Raw genomic sequence first — 21,059 nt, 5'->3', positions numbered from 1 at the left:
GTTTACATCCCACCACTTCTCTTTGGCTGTGAGGTGTCTATGTTTCCTTGTAGAACTGAAAATAATATTTATTAATACGAACATCATGCCTCAACTTATTCTAAAGTGTGTTTCACACATGTAGGTAGCACAGAGTTTATGCTGACTTGTGCACAGTCTGTATCACTGCTGCTCTGCATTGCCGTGCTGATGAGAGAACCTCAGTGATTAAAACACTTTGTTCACTTCAAATGCTTTTAATTCAGCAGTCTCATACACATGTATATACAAACACAAATGAGAAAACACCTGATCAAAATCAGCACTTTCTGCTTCCTCATCACCAGAATTTAACTGTCCTGTTGTCAAAGATATATATATATTCACATGCAAAGAAAGCCATTTGAGATAATGAAAAATAATTACCATAATAATGCCATAAATACGCACAATCTTACACAAACTAATGATGAAGCTGCTATATATTATATTCATGTTATCTAATGCCCTGTTTGCACTCTGTTCATCTTACCAATCGTCTGCAAAGTAAAGCCATTTAATATTGAAGAACTAGCTGAATAAGAAATAGAGAAATATTCCATCTATGGTGAACATGACATCATCTTCATCTCCTTCATGATGCTTGGATCTCAATCACTCTGTTGACATAGTCTGCTTCTACTGCGTCCTGTGGACATGAAACAACAGAGAGAGAGAGAGAGAGAGAGAGAGAGAGAGAGAGAGAGAGAGAGAGAGAGAGAGAGAGACGTTGTGATATAAAAGCAAACACAAAATGACTGAAATACTGCAGAAAAAGAAGAAGTCTTCACTCCTCCTGCTCGCACCCTGTGAGGGAGGAAGTCATCTTTTGAGACAACTCGTCCGCCATTACAGCCTCGTTGTTTATACTCGCGCTCATGTGACCGTGGTGTAGTTTATTTATAGCCTAATGTTAGCTTTTTACTTCATAAAAGTGGTGTTCATTTGTGAAGATTATCTTGCTGAACAAAACGTATAAGTATCATAAACGTTTGTTTGCCGAGGAGCTTATTTTCTGCAATAATCCAAAACCCAATGTAAAAATCCCATTGGCTTTTTGTCGAGGGAACCAGGGCGATGCTAACTTCCTGGCTGGCCTACAAAAATACGTCATCCCTGGAGCACTCTATAGAGCAGGGGTGGGCAATTAATTTTTACAAGGGGCCACATGAGAAACCTGAGTTGTGTTGGAGGGCCGAACCAACAATAACTTGAACTCAATTCTGCGCAGTATTAATTTTCCCCATTGTAAAAAGCATTAAATTATATATTTTTGATTAGTTGCTACTCGTAATCAGAAGAATAAGGATATTCTGTAAATATTTATATAAATATATGAAATTGTGGTGTAGGTCATATAGGAAAATACTCCTATAGAAGTAATAAACAGTAAAAACAATAATTGCATCAGTGTTTCATTTTATTTTTAACATGTTAATCTTCCCAAATACTGAATAGGTGTTTTACAGTATGTTAAAGATAGGCAATTGTCAACTTGATGCAAAAAGCAATAAATGCTTTTAATGTTTTACAGTTCATTTTACTTGTTCAGTGGGAAAAATCCAGCCTGCTCTGGGCTTGAACAAGTGCATTGAAATCTGGCTGAATGTCTGAGGTGGATATGCGAAGGACAGCTGAGAGGTGGTCATCAGTGATAGAGGATCTGTATCTGGATTTGTTGAACTTCATCACTGAGAATGTCTGTTCACATACTGTACGTAGGTAGATCCAAAGAGGACTAGAATCTTCTGAGCATGACTCCTCATGTGTGGAAAGTTCTCCTCTTTGAGGGAAGAGTAGAAGTCAAGTAGTGAGACTGACCTAAAGTGCTCTGCCAGAAGTGTGTCAGACTGCAGGTCAATCAGTTCCATCTGAACATCACTGGGTGCATTCTCCACACTGCAGGTGAAGGGAGAACCTGCCAGCTTGTCCCATTTTAGTCCCAACTTGTCCAAACATGCATTTACCTCCGTGAATAAATCACTCCCGGTTGTTGTCCCTTTCATTGACTGCATGGTTGCCAGCTCCTCCGTGATTTTAAAGTCCGTAGATATCCCACGTATGAAAATGAGTAGCTGGGCAGTGTCACGTACATCGCAGCTCTCATCCAAAGCCAGGGAAAAATAGTCGAAGCTGACCGCTCTGTTCTTCAGCTGAAGTTCCAGATTCCCCGCGATGTCCTCAACCTTCCTCGTTACAGTCCGATGGGAGAGGGGGATGTCCTCAACCTTCCTCGTTACAGTCCGATGGGAGAGGGGGACGTTCTCAAAAGCTCCCTTTTTCTCCGGGCATATTAGGGCAGCAGAGTCCAGCAAACATTCCTTAATAAACTCCCCGTCAGAAAACGGTTTACTTTTTCTGGCGATTTTGTGGGATATGACATAACTTGTCTTGACAGCTGCATCTCTGGATGTGCAACGTTTAGTAAAAAGTCCTTGTTGGTTTTGCGGCTTAGCTAGCAAAGCATCCGACTCCCTTGCGCGCTCTTGTTTAGACAAGTTCTTGTATTTCTCCTCGTGTTTGGTCACGTAGTGGCGATTCAAATTGTAATCCTTGAACACGGCGACCTGCACACCACAAACTAAGCAAACGCCTTTACCTTTGACTTCTGTAAATAGATATTTAGCAGTCCATGTCTTGTTGAAAACGTGGCATTCGGTATTGATTTTTCTTTTGTTGCCGTGGGCTGACATGTTGAGGGCGAGCTTAGCTTACCAGCATCACATGTAGCTGTTTACCTACGCATGTGCGTGACTAAGTAAATAAAAAAACCTTTTCAAAAGAAAAGCAACACAGCCGTATTGCGTGCACAGCATAAATAGGCCTATTTTTTTATGTATGTTCTAATTTACTTGACCTCACGCGGGCCAGACAGGGACGGCCAACGGGCCGAATGTGGCCCGCGGGCCGTAAAATGCCCAGGTCTGCTATAGAGGGAGCTTTATTACGAGTAGTTTAGTTGTTGTAGTACCGTTTTGTTATTACAGAGGAGGATGATTTGAGACCATCAGTACAGATAGCCAGTGTTCATCATATCAGATCATATAACCAAAGAGAAATTAATTATACAACAAACAGCTGTTTCTTCTGTAGGAAAGCTCAGATAATACAAGTTAATACATAGCAGCTGTATACTGTGTTATTGCTGTAACCGTGACTGTTAGCCAACAGAGATCTATAATATAGATCTGTATGTCGTTCACTGTCAACTATCAAGTGATCAGTTAGTTTAGATAAAGATCTAGACGTACTCATGCTGAATTTCTTCATTTTTACACATGCAACTTCTCAGCAATGCTAGCAAATACAGAAGTGGTGAAGTGCTGTTGTTGATAAGGCGTGGGAAATGTACAGCTAATATGAACACTACAATATTTATTTATTTATTACAAGTCATATTGTCGTCGCAATACTGAACAATGTTATCGCACATCTCAGATTTTACTCGTATCCTGCAGGCCTACACTCAGCTTAAAACCAGAGGAGCAAACTAACAAGTCAAGTTCCTCAGAAAGTGTTCCACGTCAAAGAGTAAATAGTCAATGAGTGAATAATAAAAACAATTCTGGACTGATGAAGACGTTTTGTCGCTATGACGATCCTGCAGAAGGACTTTTCGATAAAACAGAGCCAACCAACTTCCCCTTTTTACTCAGTTCTCAGCTTTTTCTCAGCGCTCTGTTCATGACTTGACCAGTTTACATCCCACCACTTCTCTTTGGCTGTGAGCTGTCTATGTTTCCTTGTAGAACTGAAAATAATATTTATTAATACCAACATCATGCCTCAACTTATTCTAAAGTGTATTTCACACATGTAGGTAGCACAGAGTTTATGCTGACTTGTGCACAGTCTGTATCACTGCTGCTCTGCATTGCCGTGCTGATGAGAGAACCTCAGTGATTAAAACGCTTTGTTCACTTCAAATGCTTTTAATTCAGCAGTCTCATACACATGTATATACAAACACAAATGAGAAAACACCTGATCAAAATTAACACTTTCTGCTTCCTCATCACCTGAATTTAACTGTCCTGTTGTCCAAGATATATATATTCACATGCAAAGAAAGCCATTTGAGACAATGAAAAATAATTACCATAAGAATGCCATAAATCAGCACAATCTTACACAAACTAATGATGAAGCTGCTATATATTATGTTCATGTTATCTAATGCCCTGTTTGCACTCTGTTCATCTTACCAATCGTCTGCAAAGTAAAGCCATTTAATATTTAAGAATTAGCTGAATTAGAAATAGAGAAATATTCCATTTATGGTGAACATGACATCATCTTCTTCTCCTTCATGATGCTTGGATCTCAATCACTCTGTTGACATAGTCTGCTTCTACTGCGTCCTGTGGACATGAAACAACAGAGAGAGAGAGAGAGAGAGAGAGAGAGAGAGAGAGAGAGGTGTTAAGTGCTCTGTGGTGAGTCTACCGTGGTTTGAAGAGAAATACCAGCAGCACATTTTATTGTTGAAAGAATAATGTACCTGTTGCTCACCTTCACTGGTTTGTTGCAGCATCTTGATCTAAACCACCTGAAAGAAAAGGAAACGAAGGAATTAAAGTCATAAATGAACTTTTCAAAGAGACCAATAAATCTTTAGCTGCAAATGACCACATCATAGAAAAGTGTTTCTCACCACTCAAAGATGATGATTGTACTGTAGAGCGCTACGATTCCCAGGATCTTCAGTGTAATGTAGACGACAGCCCCTAACTCTGGATTATCTGTAACAAGACAGCATGGTCACCTTCTCCTTAATGGGAAATGTTACGGCTCTAAAACATCATCAACCTGAATTCCTTCTGTTAACCTCAAACATAAACTGGTTTATAGCATCATTTCATGCAAATGCAATAAAAGGTGTTTTACAGGGTACTCAAACAAACAAACAAACAAACAAACAAACAAACAAACAAACAAAGAAAGCAATACAGAAAACGAGAAAAACAGAAAAGAGAGGAGAGCAGATTAGATTAAATTAAACACATTCAGTTCAGTTCTACATTTACCTGCATTATTAATCCGTGATGTCTGATTACCGAGAATATTTGTGGCCACACAGTAATGATCTTCTATATCTGCCACAGAGGTCACCTTGAAGTTGTAAAAGTCTCCTTCAAATACACTGACAGGTCCGTCTTTGCTGGTCTTGAACCAGATGAAGTTGACGGGAGGATTGGCTCTGCTGGAGCAGGTCAGGTTCACCAGACTACCTGCTGACACCAAACCTGATGGACTGATGGACACTGAGGTGTCTTTGGGAGCATCTGAGGAAAATGTGAGATTCACTTTATTCATTAAAATCATCCCATGAATCATCATGTGCTGACAGGATCCAATAACAAACACTTATTATCTTACATGAAACACTAAGCGTCGTTCTCTCCTCTGCTGTCTTGACATCTTTTCCTTCATTTACAGGATAGCTGGCTGAACAGTTGATGATGAATCCATCATGTTCGTCTGACAGAGTGAAGGTCTTCTGGATTTTAGTTGTGAAGGTTCGATCTGTGTTTTCCTCTATTTTGTTGTGAGGGTCTTGTTGGAGAGTCCAGGTGAGTTCAGGAGGGCAGTGTGGACAGGGAATGAAAGCTGAGCAGGTTATAGTGACAGACTGATTCTCCTTCAGATCACCTGAGATCTCAATGCTGGGCCTCGGAGGAGAATCTGGGGTTTCAAATCAAACACAGATTGTACAATAAAAAATAGATCATGATATATTAGAACACTTTTTAAAATGCCAAAGCTGACACAGAAGGTGACAATTTTATATTGAAAATGCAGAAAGTGTCTAAGGTTTGCTTTTAATATCCCAAAATGCGACCATTTTAATGTCAAACTGTAACAACAGAATCAGTGTTTAATCAGAATTTAAATTCATGGCAAAGTGAAAAACCTCCAAAATTAAAAAGTTGCGACTTTCACTTTTTATTCTAAACAATAATGTTATAGACTGACTGATAAATAATAAAAAAAACTCTCTTACCTTTGACTGTTATTTGAAGAGGATCACAAGAAGCTGTTGACCTGAATGGTCCGTTCTCAATTCTGAAGAAGTACCTGTCTGTGTAACTTGTGTTCACACTGGAAAATAAAGTGGTGCAGTTATTCTGACTCAGATCTCCAGTAAGACTCATTGGATAGATATTATCCATCCTGCTACTATTGAAAATCACAGAGTTTGGATATTTGTTAGAATCTGTGGTATTTCTCATCCACACTCCGAAGGTTGTTCTTGTGCTGTTGAATTTCTTTCCTCGTTTAACTGTAAAGTTACATGGGATTTGCAGGCAAGATCCACTCAGTGCTTCCATCTGCTTTGGTGCAGTCATGAATAGGCCTGAGGTTCTAGGACAATCAGCCAAAGCACCTGTGAAACAGACTCATGATGAACAAATTGTCGAGCAAAATCTGCATGAAAGAGAAAGTTCATGATGCACAAACTATAATTCAGCAGCAACATTTTCTGTTCTTTTACTTCTAACAATGTCAGTATGAAACATTTCACTTTGCAGACAGAGCATGAACAGTTGGGAAAAGTAACCTCTCCAAATAAAAATGATTGAACAAACAGCTCACCTGAAACTAAGAAGACGCTCAGTAACACGATGGCTGTCACCATTTTCACAGACTGGACTGAAATGACACTCATCACCTGGATTTGATAAAAAGTTAGTTTTCATAAAACATCTTTTCAATGAAAGCATTCATCTTCTTTTATAGCCACCTCAACTTAATACGTTCAAACCAGGAACTCTCCGTGTACAACCAGATATTACTGTGTTATAATAGTGATTCATTATCTCTAAAAAGTTGAAAACAGTTTAAATATAAAATGATCCAGTGTGAGTTTATGATGTTTCTGCTAAAACAAAACCCATCAAATAAAAGTAGAGTTCATGAAAAGCAGCAAAATAAAAAAAACCTCTCTGAGTTAAACATAAAAGCAATAACATGTTACCTTACCAAAGGAGCCGGCAGCTAAAATGAAGAAACAGTTAGTTTTAAAATCAGACAATTTGTGAATGTCAGCAGAACTGCAACAGACCCAGTAGCTACCCGACTTCCCTGCTAAGCCGTTGTGATATAAAAGCAAATATGAAATGATTGAAACTCCTCCTGCTCACTTCCTGTGAGAGAGGAAGTCATCTTTTGAGACAACCTGATCTCATCAGGGTGTGAATGACATATTCATTCTCAAAGATTATTTTTTATCACATTACTCACAGCAAGTCTGTATGCCTTATCTTCTCTTGTAGTTCATGTTACATCAATATCAATAGTGACACATTAAACAAGTATAAAAAATATGAACAAGTCAGTAGATATAAAATATAGACATGTACTATATAGAGGGAGTTTTACTACGAGTAGTTTAGTTGTTGTGGTACTGTCTTGTTATTACAGAGGAGGATGGTTTGAGATCATCAGTATAGATAGCCAGTGTTCATCATATCAGATCATATAACCAAAGAGTAATTTATTATACAACAAACAGCTGTTTCTTCTGTAGGAAAGGTCAGATAATACAAGTTAATACGTAGCAGCTGTATACTGTGTTGTTGCTGTTACCTTGACTGTTAGCCAACAGAGATTTATAATGTAGATCTGCATGTCGTTCACTGTCAACTATCAAGTGATCCAGTTAGTTTAGATAAAGATCTAGATGTACTCATGCTGAATTTCTTATTTTTAAACATGCAACTTCTCATTAATGTTAGCAAATACAGAAGTGGTGAAGTGGTGAAGCGCTGTTGTTGACAAGGTTAATGAAGTTGTTGCCGTCTTGGTGCAGACTATACAGAGCCTCCGTGCTATTATTTTATTACCTTCATAAAGTATAGCTGCCACGTAACCCTCAGCTACACAAGCTAAAACAAAAGCAGTCTGTATGTAGTCTAACTGTTTAGCTTAGTTTGACACATATCTTAAAATAGTTGTAAACTAAGAAGCTGGCTGAGACAAAGCAGCCCCTCCTCCCTCTACCAGGCTGACGAGGGAAATATATAGCTAATATGCACACTTAAATATTTGTCTATTTATTACAAGTCATTTTGTCGTCGCAATACTGAACAATGTTATCGCACATCTCAGATTTTACTCGTATCCTGCAGGCCTACACTCAGCTTAAATCCAGAGGAGCAAACTAACAAATCAAATTCCTCAGAAAGTGTTCCACGTCAAAGAGTAAATAGTCAATAAGTGAATAATAAAAACAATTCTGGACTGATGAAGACGTTTTGTCGCTATGACGATCCTGCAGAAGGACTTGTCGATAAAACCCAGCCAACCAACTTCCCCTTTTTACTCAGTTCTCAGCTTTTTCTCAGCGCTCTGTTCATGACTTCACCAGTTTACATCCCACCTCTTCTCTTTGGCTGTGAGGTGTCTATGTTTCCTTGTAGAACTGAAAAGAACATTTATTAATACCAACATCATGCCTCAACTTATTGTAAAGTGTATTTCACACATGTAGGTAGCACAGAGTTTATGCTGACTTGTGCACAGTCTGTATCACTGCTGCTCTGCATTGCCGTGCTGATGAGACAACCTCAGTGATTAAAACGCTTTGTTCACTTCAAATGCTTTTAATTCAGCAGTCTCATACACATGTATATACAAAAACAAATGAGAAAATACCTGATAAAAATTAACACACTCTGCTTCCTCATCACCTGAATTTAACTGTCCTGTTGTCAAAGATATATATATTCACATGCAAAGAAATCCCGTTGAGGCAATGAAAAATAATTACCATAATAATGCCATAAATCAGCACAATCTTACACAAACTAATGATGAAGCTGCTATATATTATGTTCATGTAATCTAATGCCCTGTTTGCACTCTGTTCATCTTACCAATCTTCTGCAAAGTAAAGCCATTTAATATTTATGAACTAGCTGAATAAGAAATAGAGAAATATTCCATTTATGGTGAACATGACATCATCTTCTTCTCCTTCATGATCCTTGGATCTCAATCACTCTGTTGACATAGTCTGCTTCTACTGCGTCCTGTGGACATGAAACAACAGAGAGAGAGAGAGAGAGAGAGAGAGAGAGAGAGAGAGAGAGAGAGAGAGAGAGAGAGGTGTTAAGTGCTCTGTGGTGAGTCTACTGCGGTTTGAAGAGAAATGCCAGCAGCACATTTTATTGTTGAAGGAATAATGTACCTGTTGCTCACCTTCACTGGTTTGTTGCAGCATCTTGATCTAAACCACCTGAAAGAAAAGGAAACGAAGGAATAAAAGTAATAAATGAACTTTTCAAAGAGACCAATAAGTCTTTAGCTGCAAATGACCACATCATACAAAAGTTTGTCTCACCACTCAAAGATGATGATTGTACTGTAGAGCGCTACGATTCCCAGGATCTTCAGTGTAACGTAGACGACAGTCCCAAACTCTGGATTATCTGTAACAAGACAGCATGGTCACCTTCTCCTTAATGGGAAATGTTACGGCTCTAAAACATCATCAACCTGAATTCCTTCTGTTTACCTCAAACATAAACTGGTTTATAGCATCATTTCATACAAATGCAATAAAAGGTGTTTTACAGGGTACTCAAACAAACAAACAAACAAAGCAATACAGAAAATGAGGAAAACTGAAAAAAGAGGAGAGCAGATTAGATTAAATTAAACAGATTCAGTTCAGTTCTACATTTACCTGCATTATTAATCCGTGATGACTGATTACCGAGAATATTTGTGGCCACACAGTAATAATCCTCTATATCTGTCACAGAGGTCACGCTGAAGCTGTAAAAGTCTCCATCAGATACACTGACAGGTCCGTCTTTGCTGGTCTTGAACCAGGTGTAGCGGCTGACGGGAGGATTGGCTCTGCTGGAGCAGGTCAGGTTCACCAGGCTACCTGCTGACAACAAACCTGATGGACTGATGGACACTGAGGTGTCTTTGGGAGCATCTGAGGAAAATGTGAGATTCACTTTATTCATTAAAATCATCCCATGAATCATCATGTGCTGACAGGATCTAATAACAAACACTTATTATCTTACATGAAACACTGAGCGTCGTTCTCTCCTCTGCTGTCTTGACGTCTTTTCCTTCATTTACAGGATATCTTGCTGAACAGGTGATGATGAATCCATCATGTTCGTCTGACAGAGTGAAGGTCTTCTGGATTTTAGTTGTGAAGGTTCGATCTGTGTTTTCCTCTATTTTGTTGTGAGGGTCTTGTTGGAGAGTCCAGGTGAGTTCAGGAGGGGAGTGTGGACAGGGAGTGAAAGCTGAGCAGTTTATAGTGACAGACTGATTCTCCTTCAGATCACCTGAGATCTCAATGCTGGGCCTCGGAGGAGAATCTGGAGGTTCAAATCAAACACAGATTGTACAATAAAAAATAGTTTATTATAGATAGAACTCTTTAAAAACCAAAGCTGACACAGAAGGTGACAATCTTGTATTGAAAATGCATAAAATGTCTAAGGTTTACTTTTAATATCCCAAAATGTGACCATTTTAATGTCAAACTGTAACAACAGAATCAGTGTTTAATCAGAATTTAAATTCATGGCAAAGTGAAAAACCTCCAAAATTAAAAAGTTGCAACTTTCACTTTTTATTCTAAACAATAACGTTATAGAATCACTGATAAAAAACAAAGCTCTCTTACCTTTGACTGTTATTTGAAGAGGATCACAAGGAGCTGTTGCCACAAATGGTCCATTCTCAATTCTGAAGTAGTACCAGTCTGTGTAACTTGTGTTTACACTGGAAAATAAAGTGGTGCAGTTTTTCTGACTCAGGTCTCCAGTAAGACTCATTGGATAGATATTATTCATCCTGCTACTGTTGAAAATCACATCATTTGGTTTGTTTGCAAAATCTGTGGTATTTTTCAGCCACACTCCAAAGGTTGTTCTTGTGCTGTTGAATTCCTCTTCTGGTTTAACTCTAAAGTTACATGGGATTTGCAGACAAGATCCACTCAGTGCTTCCATCTTATTTGGTGCAGTAATGAATAGGGCTGTTCTTTCAGGACAAACAGCCAAAGCACCTGTGAAACAGACTCATGATGAACAAATTGTGGAGCAAAATCTGCATGAAGAGAAAGTTCATGATGCACAAACTGTAATTCAGCAGCAACATGTTTGGTCTTTTTAACAATGTCAATATGAAACATTTCACTTTGCAGACAAAGCATGAACAGTTGGAAAAAGTAACATCTCCAAATAAAAGTGACTTAACAAACAGCTCACCTGAAACAAAGAAGAAGCTCAGTAACACGATGGCTGTCACCATTTTCACAGACTGGACTGAAATGACACTCATCACCTGGATTTGGCAAAAAGTTACTTTTCATAAAATATATTTTTAAACAAAGCATTCATGTTCTTTTAAAGCCACCTCAAATGAATACATTCAAACCAGGAACTCTCCATGTACAAGCAGATGTTACTATGTTATAATAGTGATTAATAATCTCTGCAGAGTTAAAAACAGTTTAAATATAAAACGATCCAGTGTGAGTTTATGATGTTTCTGCTAAAACAAAACTCAACAAATAAAAGTAGAGTTCATGAAAATCAGCAAAATAAAAAAAACTTCCCTGAGATAAACATAAAAGCAGTAACATGTTACCTTACCAAAGGAGCCGGCAGCTAAAATGAAGAAACAGTTAGTTTTAAAATCAGACAATTTGTGAATGTCAGCAGAACTGCAACAGACCCAGTAGCTACCCGACTTCCCTGCTAAGCCGTTGTGATATAAAAGCAAACATGAAATGACTGAAATACTGAAGAAAAAGAAGAAGAAGAAGTCTTGACTCCTCCTGCTCACACCCTTTGAGTGAGGAAGTCATCTTTTGAGACAACTTGATCTCATCAGGGTGCGAATGACATATTTATTCTCAAAGATTAATTTTTATCACATGACTCTCAGCAAGCCTGTATGCCTTATTAGGGGCCGAACAGTTATGCTGCTGCTCCCTCTTGTTTTTGTCAATATTATCTTCTCCTGTAGTTCTTGGAGACTACTAAGACTACTAAACGTCATCATGCAGACTCATCCGCCATTACAGCCTCGTTGTTTATACTCGCGCTCATGCGACCGTGGTCTAGTTTATTTATAGCCTAATGTCAGCTTTTTACTTCATAAAAGTGGTGTTCATTTGTGGAGATTATCTTGCTGAACAAAACGTGTAAGTATCATAAACATTTGTTTGCCACAGAGCTTGTTTTCTGCAATAATCCAAAACCCAATGTAAAAATCCCATTGGCTTTTTGTCGAGGGAACCAGGGCGATGCTAACTTCCTGGCTGGCCTACAAAAATATGTCATCCCTGGAGCACTCTAAAGAGGGAGTTTTATTATGAGTAGTTTAGTTGTTGTGGTACTGTTTTGTTATTACAAAGGAGGATGATTTGCTGTAACCCTGACTGTTAGCCAACAGAGATTTATAATGTATATCTGCATGTCGTTCACTGTCAACTATCAAGTGATCCAGTTGGTTTACATAAAGGTCTAGATGTACTCATGCTGAATTTCTTCATTTTAAACATGCAACTTCTCAGTAATGTTAGCAAATACAGAAGTGGTGAAGCGGTGATGCCTGTTGTTGACAAGGTTAAAGAAGTTGTTGCCGTCTTGGTGCAGACTATACGGAGCCTCCGTGCTATTATTTTGTTACCTTCATAAAGTATAGTTGCAACGTAACCCTCAGCTACACAAGCTGAAACAAAAGCAGTCTGTATGTAGTCTAACTGTTTAGCTTAGTTTGCCACATATCTTAAAATGGTTGTAACCTAAGCAGCTGGCTGAGACCAAGCAGCCCCTCCTCCCTCTACTAGCATTACCTGCAGGCAGTGCTTCTAGTTTTACGTCCTTTTGGCTCCGATTTTTGCATAGAAAGAATTTAGGAGAAGAAAAATAATGATGATAAAAATGTGGCAAAAAAAGCCCAACCTTACAGAGAGGAAACAATCTTCATCTTCATTTCTGCAGTAATTAAAATGACTGTATGGTGAAAAGGGGATACACAATACATAACAAAACAAGGTCGATGCCTTGTCAGAAATAATCAGAAGATATCACGAAACAAAATGACACATAAACATATCAAAACTAAATGTAATCTCGTACAACATTACGAATGTGTGTGCAGAACTGCTTCTGGTGCCATGTTCACTATCCTTTGCATGTCATCATTTTTTACTATAGCTCCCTATTTAAAGCTTTGGGACTTTTATTTGCACACATCTGGACATATGAATAACAAATCACACATAAACAGCTGCGTGAGTTCAGCACACAAATATTTATTTATTTTTATTTTATTTTATCTTTATTTAACCACATAAGTCAATTGAGAACCAATTCTCATTTTCAATGATGACGTGGACAAGAGGCAGCAAGACATTAGAACAGGGTCTCCAACCTGTTTCCCTCTGAGAGCTAATTTGACAAAATGAATGTGGCTGAGAGCTACTCAAAGCACCAAGTCTGTCTTACTTTTATGGTCCTTTAATAATGTTTCAGCCACCGCAGTCATCGCCTCTTTTACAATTCTTTCATAGGTGAAGGGCTTTTTTGTTTCGTTAGGATGTGCGCCACTAAACGATGGCTCTTTCCTTCATCGGCCTTCTTTGGTAAACAGAGACTGTCGTCTTTTAAGGATTGTTTTTGGCTCCTTTACCTTCTTTGTTCATAAACTGCTACCAGCCGGAAAGTCCCATGAAAAGTTGCTTTGGACTTGGCGCTCGACGATACATCTTTTACTGACTAACACGCTCACACCGCAAATGTGAGACATACCGATTCCTCATGAAAATAATGTATTTTTTGCCTTTTATTGGCCTGCGGTCATTGTCAAATCCAGTCTCTGTATGTTATGGCGTTAAAAACCTGACAGCAGCCTAACTAGTTTAATTGACAGCCGATAGGCATATAATCATTTGGTCTCAGAATGGGGTGGGATGTCTGTGAATTTGATTGGGTTGTAATTTGAACAGTTTTACAAAGAACTGTTAGCGAGCCACTCAGAAACGGATAGCGAGCGAGCTACTTGTTGGAGACCCCTGCATTAGAACATAGAACATAAATACGACTACTGCAATAAAACAGACAAAATTAAAACATCACAATAAATACAGTATATACAACAATATATACTGTATATATATATATATATATATATATATATATATGCGCTGTGTTCCAGAGAGGCTAATTCAGAAGCAGGTGCAGTGATCAGAAACTATCGCTTGTAATGAGTCATTAAAGGAGGGTAACAGAATGACGGTGTGGAGTTTTAGCATCTTTTGCAACTCATTCCAGTCACTAGGAGCAGCAAACTGGAATGAGTGACGACCAAAGGAGGAATGACCATACTGAAGAATTTGCTAGAACGTAAATTGCAGTTCCTGTTGTAGATATTGAGTAGAGACCGGAGGTATGGAGGGGTTTTGCCAATGATAGTCTTCTGGTCTGACGCCTGCTATAGAGGGATGGCCAGTTGACTATAGAGAATACAGGTTACAGTGATGAGTGTTGAAAGGGACACCGGTGACAAAGCGAATGGCAGTATGGTAGATGACGTCCAGTTTATTGAGATGATTTTTGGAGGCGAGTCTGTAGATTAAGTCACCATAATCCAGGATTGGGAGAATATGTTGATAACTGACATTGAAAATCTGCAGGATGTGGATGTTTTAAATTTCTCTCCATTGAACTGTAGGCAGCAAAGACAACATTAAAGCACATTAAATATGAATTCTACACAAATATATTTTTTGTCTTTTAACAAGAGCACTCATTTTCTCTTCACTTGAGCGTAGAGATCCTCTGGGCCGTCGGCGGTCTGTCTTAAGCTGTTTGCTGTCTGGGACACTTTGACCTGTGCGTACAGCGTATCCTGCTGCTGTCCACCGTCCTGCACCGAGGCCAGTTCAGGTCTCGTGGAGAAGTTGATCTCTCCATAATGGATGATTTCTTCTTCTGTTTTACTTGCTGGCTCTTCAGCAGCCGCCTCTTCACCCGTTTGACTCTGCAAAAAAATAATCCAAACAGGAAGTGTTGTGAGGTGAAGCTTCAGCTGGATCCTTCCATGTTAAATAATTACCGACACTGCGTCAGGTAGACTCCACAGCCAATGTGAAGAGACGTAAAACATTCAAAACACAGGCCTGCTGTAGAGGGAAGTTTAGTATGGTCTCACCTGAGTCTGTTGTGCAGTTGCATGTGATGACTTTAAACGCCTGGAAGACATTAGAGTGATTATACTGTATACTTTAGGTTCAGCATACAGTGTGCCAGTAAAGTGTCAACACAGGTGGGAAACAGATATTATTGAGTCATCTGCTTTGATTTGTGACACTTACCAAACACATACAATCAGGCAGATGAGTGCGATGAACCCAACGATTCCTCCAATAAACGGCCCCAATTCTAGAGAGCCAACTTCACCTTAAGACAAGAAAACAAAGCCAATATAAGTGACTAAAAAAGTGTTGAATGTTGACGTGCAACAATATTGATGCAGCATCGCGGAAGTCCCACTTTTTACCTTTCATAGTCAGATGGATCTCTCTTGATGTTCCATTACCAAGCTCATTTGTGGCCACGCAGATATAAACTCCTCCATCAGTGACATTAAAGCTGTAAAAATCTCCTTCAGATACATTGACAGGTCCGTTCTCGCTGGTCTTGAACCAGGTGAAGCGGATGACAGGAGGATTGGCTCTGCTGGAGCAGGTCAGGTTCACCCGGCTACCTACTGACACCAAACCTGGCGGACTGATGGATACTGAGGTGTTTTTGGGAGCATCTGAGGAAAATGTGATAGAGATGTGAGATAAGAGAGTAGCACCAGAGCCGTGAGAAAGGAGAATAATCGTGGAAACACTGGTTGTCTTACATGAAACATTGAGCGTCGTTCTCTCCTCTGCTGTCTTGACATCTTTTCCTTCATTTACAGGATATCTGGCTGAACAGGTGATGTTGAATCCATCATGTTCGTCTGACAGAGTGAAGGTCTTCTGGATTTTAGTTGTGAAGGTTCGATCTGTGTTTTCCTCTATTTTGTTGTGAGGGTCTTGTTGGAGAGTCCAGGTGAGTTCAGGAGGGGAGTGTGGACAGTGAGTGAAAGCTGAGCAGGTTATAGTGACAGACTGCTTCTCCTTTAGATCACCTGAGATCTCAATGCTGGGCCTCGGAGGAGAATCTGGAGTTTCAAATCAAACGCAAATTGTACAATAAAAAAAGGGTTATGATGGATAGAACTCTTTTAAATGCAAAAGCTGACACAGAAGGTGACAACCTTGTATTGAAAATGCATAAAGTATATAAAGTTTGCTTTTTAATATCCCAAAATTCGACAATTTTAATGTCAAACTGTAACAACAGAATCAGTGTTTAATCAGAATTTAAATTCATGGCAAAGTGAAAAACCTCCAAAATTAAAAAGTTGCAACTTTCACTTTTTATTCTTAACAATAACGTTACAGACTGACTGATAAAAAAACAAAACTCACTTACCTTTGACTGTTATTTGAAGAGGATCACATTCAGCTGTTGCCCTGAATGGTCCGTTCTTAATTCTGAAGAAGTACCTGTCTGTGTAACTTGTGTTTACACTGGAAAATAAAGTGGTGCAGTTATTCTGACTCAGGTCTCCAGTAAGATTCATTGGATAGATATTATCCATCCTGCTGCTGTTGAAAATCACATTATGTGGTTTGTTGGCAAAATATTGGCTACTTTTCAGCCACACTCCGAAGGTTGTTCTTGTGCTGTTGAATTCCTCTTCTGGTTTAACTCTAAAGTTACATGGGATTTGCAGACAAGATCCACTCAGTGCTTCCATCTTATTTGGTGCAGTAATGAATAGGGCTGTTCTTTCAGGACAAAAAGCCAAAGCACCTGTGAAACAGACTCGTGATGAACAAATTGTGGAGCAAAATCTGCATGAAGAGAAAGTTCATGATGCACAAACTGTAATTCAGCAGCAACATGTTTGGTCTTTTTAACAATGTCAGTATGAAACATTTCACTGCAGACAGAGCATGAACAGTTGGAAAAAGTAACGTCTCCAAATAAATGTGACTGAACAAACAGCTCACCTGAAACTAAGAAGACGCTCAGTAACACGATGGCTGTCACCATTTTCACAGACTGGACTGAAATGACACTCATCACCTGGATTTGACAAAAAGTTACTTTTCATAAAGCATCTTTTAAACGAAACATTCATGTTATTTTTAAGCCACCTCAACCTAATACATTCATACCAGGAACTTTCCATGTACAACCTGATGTTACTGTGTTATAATAGTGATTAATAATCTCTGCAGAGATAAAAACAGTTTAAATATAAAATGATCCAGTGTAAGTTTATGATGTTTCTGCAAAAACAAAACCCAACAAAAAAAGTAGAGTTTATGAAAAGCAGCAAAATAAAAAAACCTCTCTGAGTTAAACATAAAAGCAGTAACATGAAATGACTGCATGTTAACACAGCCGGTGACTCTTGCTTCTCTCTTTTATGAAGAGATTTCTTTTAGGATACGACTTCACACTAATGCTGTAACCTTGACGGAGACTGGTGTGAGGTTAATGGTAGGAGGGATGTTTGGAGGTTAGATTTCTGTGACGTCAAACTTATGTAGAGAAGCTAATGTCGATACCTCCATTCACTCACAAGACCCTGTATGATACTAAAGCACAATCAACATGGCCTCGTGGTGCCTTTTAGACATTAAACAATACAATGTTTACAGGCTGAGGCCCAAAGATTTTCTTTTTTTGGCAAAATTCTGACAAAAAGTAGATAAAGTTTTAACATTTTTACTCATAAAAAGTTTTTCAATTAATTTTAGTACCAGATCTTTTAATACACCATTGACTGAGTCTCATGAAATGCCCTTTTATTTTTGATTGAGCTTGATATTCAAATATATATATATATATATCAGAAGTCCATTAACTTCTCCAAAACACCGTAGCAGGTTTCCAGTGGGAATTACTATGCATAATTCATCTTGCCACTTTTGTAATGTTTGTGATTAATTTGTTTGATTTCAGGTGATGTTTACACACAATTATGTGAAATGTTGGACCAATAAATGCAACTGAGATTAATAGGTATTTTTTAGAAGTTGTATTTCATGGTTTTTATTACAGTGCAATGAATAAATATCTTCAAATGCAGAAAATGTCTCATGTTTATTTTTTTAAGTAATTAAAATACAAATAAAATGTGGGACACAAAATATGAAAGAAAAATAATGGATAACTAAATGAGATTAAATATGCTTCGTTAAAAATGATCTGTAAAATATCACAAAATTACACAAACCTTTCCAGAAAATATGATCTTGTAGTACTTTGTTAATGTGTGAACTGCTTCTTCTCATGTCGCTATTTAGAATAGTTCCCCATTAAGAGCCTTTTCAGACTTATACTTGAACTGATCTGATGTACAGATTGCTAGTTCTCCTTTATTTAACTGTGGCCAGTGAAGATTGCATTTTCTTCTCAAGTGTATTTTCCTACACTAACTGACATATAAAACTTCTTGTATAAGTAAAAAATAAAGGTATATTACAAATACGACCCAAAAATGATCACAAAACAACACTCATTTTTTCTTCACTTGAGCGTAGAGATCCTCTGGGACGTCAGCAGCCTGTCTTAAGCTGCTCGCTGTCTCTGACACGTTGACCTGTGCATACAGCGTATCCTGCTGCTGTCCACTGTCCTGCTCCGAGGCCGAGGACGGTTCAGGTCTCCGCTTGGAGAAGTCGATCTCTCCATAATGGATGTCTTCTTCTGTTTTGCTGGTTGGCATTTGAAGAGTCAGCTCGTCACCTCTTTGACTCTGTGAGAAAAAAGGTGCTAAATGATACGTCTGAATACTGATTCAGGTTAAATTAGTTGCTGCTAGATTACAGTGCAACCTTTAATATTGTTGTACAGTACTTCTAGACTGGCTGATAAATTATACTAAATTACAACCCTCACTAGAGTCAGGCCATATCTTGAAGGTAGGGGCTATGCTGTCGCCCTTAGTGATCATTATTCAGAGAGTGGAGTCCCCCAGGGTTCGATTCTCGGGCCTCCATTATTCAACCTCTGTGTGCTTCCACTAGGCCAAATCATGAAAGACAAAAAGACTGCTTATCATAGCTATCCAAATAACGTCCAAATCCAAATAAATAATATGGATGGAAACTTATTTCCTTCAGTTAAATCAAGATAAGAAAGTTGATTTTGCAACAAGGAGGAAAGACTCAAAGTTATCACTCAGGTTACATTATAAAGACTAAAGGCAAACATTTTATATTCATATACTTATCAATGCAATTGTACAAAAGGATGAACATAGAAAACTATGAAGAAGAGTAGGCTACACTAATGGTTTGTCTGTTTTTTCTCACTTACATGGGCGGGGTGGGCGGAGGCGGGTAATGTTCCTGTTTCTTAACCGCTTCAACATTTCATCTTCCTTTAAAAAATATAGACTAAAGGCAAGAGCAAGTCATTCCTAATGTACTAACTACCAGACCTTCGTAAATGTATGTATGACTTTAGCAGACTTGGAGAATGTGTTTCAGAGAGTATTCATACATATTAAAATGAGTGGGAAATAACAATTAAGGTTATGCTAACAAAACTGACGTTATTTTGGTTTTAGTTGATTAGGCTAATGTCATAACCTTTGGTAATTTGATATATATTTCGTTTTTTTTGTGAAATTTAATTTTGAATCTTCCCAGTTTACATAGCTATTGAATAATACTTAAAGGTAGGATTGATAGTGTTGTTCAAATACATTTTTTGTTATATTTGTTGAAATTCTCATTGCATGACAGGGTGCTCCAACTTTAGCCATTTTCAGATCTAAACTTAAAACAGTTTAGATTTCTTACAGTTTCCAAACACAGCATGTTGCTAACAGGTTGTTTTGTCACATTTGTTGTACTTCTTAATATTTAACCTCTCAAAGATTGTCAACTTAGTATTAAGACAGATGCTTTCGACATAGTCACTGTGAGCAGATTTAAAATATTCACAACGCACACTGTACAACGAGAAGTTTAATATTCACCTGAGTTTGTGGACGTTTCGACTTAAACCACCTGGAAGATATGAGAGAGCTGTCAGAATAATTATTGTACTGTCTGTTTCAGGTTAAATAAATAGTGTGCTGCCAATAGAGAGTAAGGACTGATGGGAGACAGACATTATTGAATGTGCATCAGTGGAAAGAAAATCAAGATTGATACTTAAGTTTTGTCAAAGTCAAGTCGCAGAACAGGTGCAGAAATGAGCAAAACTGACAGATCACATACTCATCCATGCCCTCGGGGTTACCAACATCGGTTTAGTTAAAACGTTATTGCCAGAAACTGAATTAATTTAACTAATTTACTTACCAAACACAGATAGCAAGGCAGATGAGTATGATGACAAGGATCCCTCCAAGAGCTGAACCCCACTGTAGTGAGCTGACAGAGCTCTCTGTTCATAGAAACACAAAACCAGGTGACTAAAAGAAAACAAAGGATGAATGTAGATATGTAACAATACAGGTGTAACCATTATTTGTATAGGGTCATTTCATAAAAATGCAGTAAAAAAAGTGCTTCACAGAGAACTAAAAAAAACAAGTGAAAAACAGAAAAGAGAGGAGAGCAGATTAGATTCAATTAAACAGATTCAGTTCAGTTCTACATTTACCTGCATTATTAATCCGTGACGACGTCTGATTACCGAGATCATTTGTGGCCACACAGTAATAATCTTCTATATCTGTCACAGAGGTCACCTTGAAGCTGTAAAAGTCTCCTTCAGATACACTGACCGGTCCGTCTTTGCTGGTCTTAATCCAGGTGTAGCGGATGACGGGAGGATTGGCTCTGCTGGAGCAGGTCAGGTTCACCCGGCTACCTGCTGACACCAAACCTGATGGACTGATGGACACTGAGGTGTCTTTAGGAGCATCTGAGGAAGACGTGAGATTCACTTTATTCATTAAAATCATTCCATGAATCA

At 38.4% G+C, this 21,059-nt stretch overlaps 2 protein-coding genes across 2 annotated transcripts; both read right to left on the bottom strand.

The window, feature by feature from the left end:
- Positions 1-10,038: 10,038 nt before the first annotated feature.
- Positions 10,039-11,340, bottom strand: LOC141759998 (myelin-associated glycoprotein-like). The gene is made up of 3 exons (XM_074622573.1): positions 11,268-11,340; positions 10,682-11,065; positions 10,039-10,370 (listed from the first exon to the last, which is right to left on the bottom strand). The coding sequence occupies exons 1-3, from the start codon at positions 11,338-11,340 to the stop codon at positions 10,039-10,041; spliced, it is 789 nt and encodes a 262-aa protein (XP_074478674.1).
- A 3,467-nt stretch (positions 11,341-14,807) lies between these two features.
- On the bottom strand, positions 14,808-17,168 carry LOC141759967 (B-cell receptor CD22-like). The gene is made up of 7 exons (XM_074622523.1): positions 17,126-17,168; positions 16,542-16,925; positions 15,922-16,227; positions 15,556-15,831; positions 15,386-15,446; positions 15,223-15,262; positions 14,808-15,033 (listed from the first exon to the last, which is right to left on the bottom strand). Exons 1-7 carry the CDS (start codon positions 17,166-17,168, stop codon positions 14,818-14,820), a joined length of 1,326 nt encoding a protein of 441 aa, XP_074478624.1. The 3' UTR covers positions 14,808-14,817.
- Between the last annotated feature and the right edge of the window lie 3,891 nt (positions 17,169-21,059).

The sequence above is a fragment of the Sebastes fasciatus genome, chromosome 21 (assembly GCF_043250625.1).
Source record: "Sebastes fasciatus isolate fSebFas1 chromosome 21, fSebFas1.pri, whole genome shotgun sequence".
Lineage (NCBI taxonomy): Eukaryota > Metazoa > Chordata > Actinopteri > Perciformes > Sebastidae > Sebastes > Sebastes fasciatus.
Note: the sequence above shows the minus strand (reverse complement) of the source record. Positions and strands in the feature narration are given on the sequence as shown.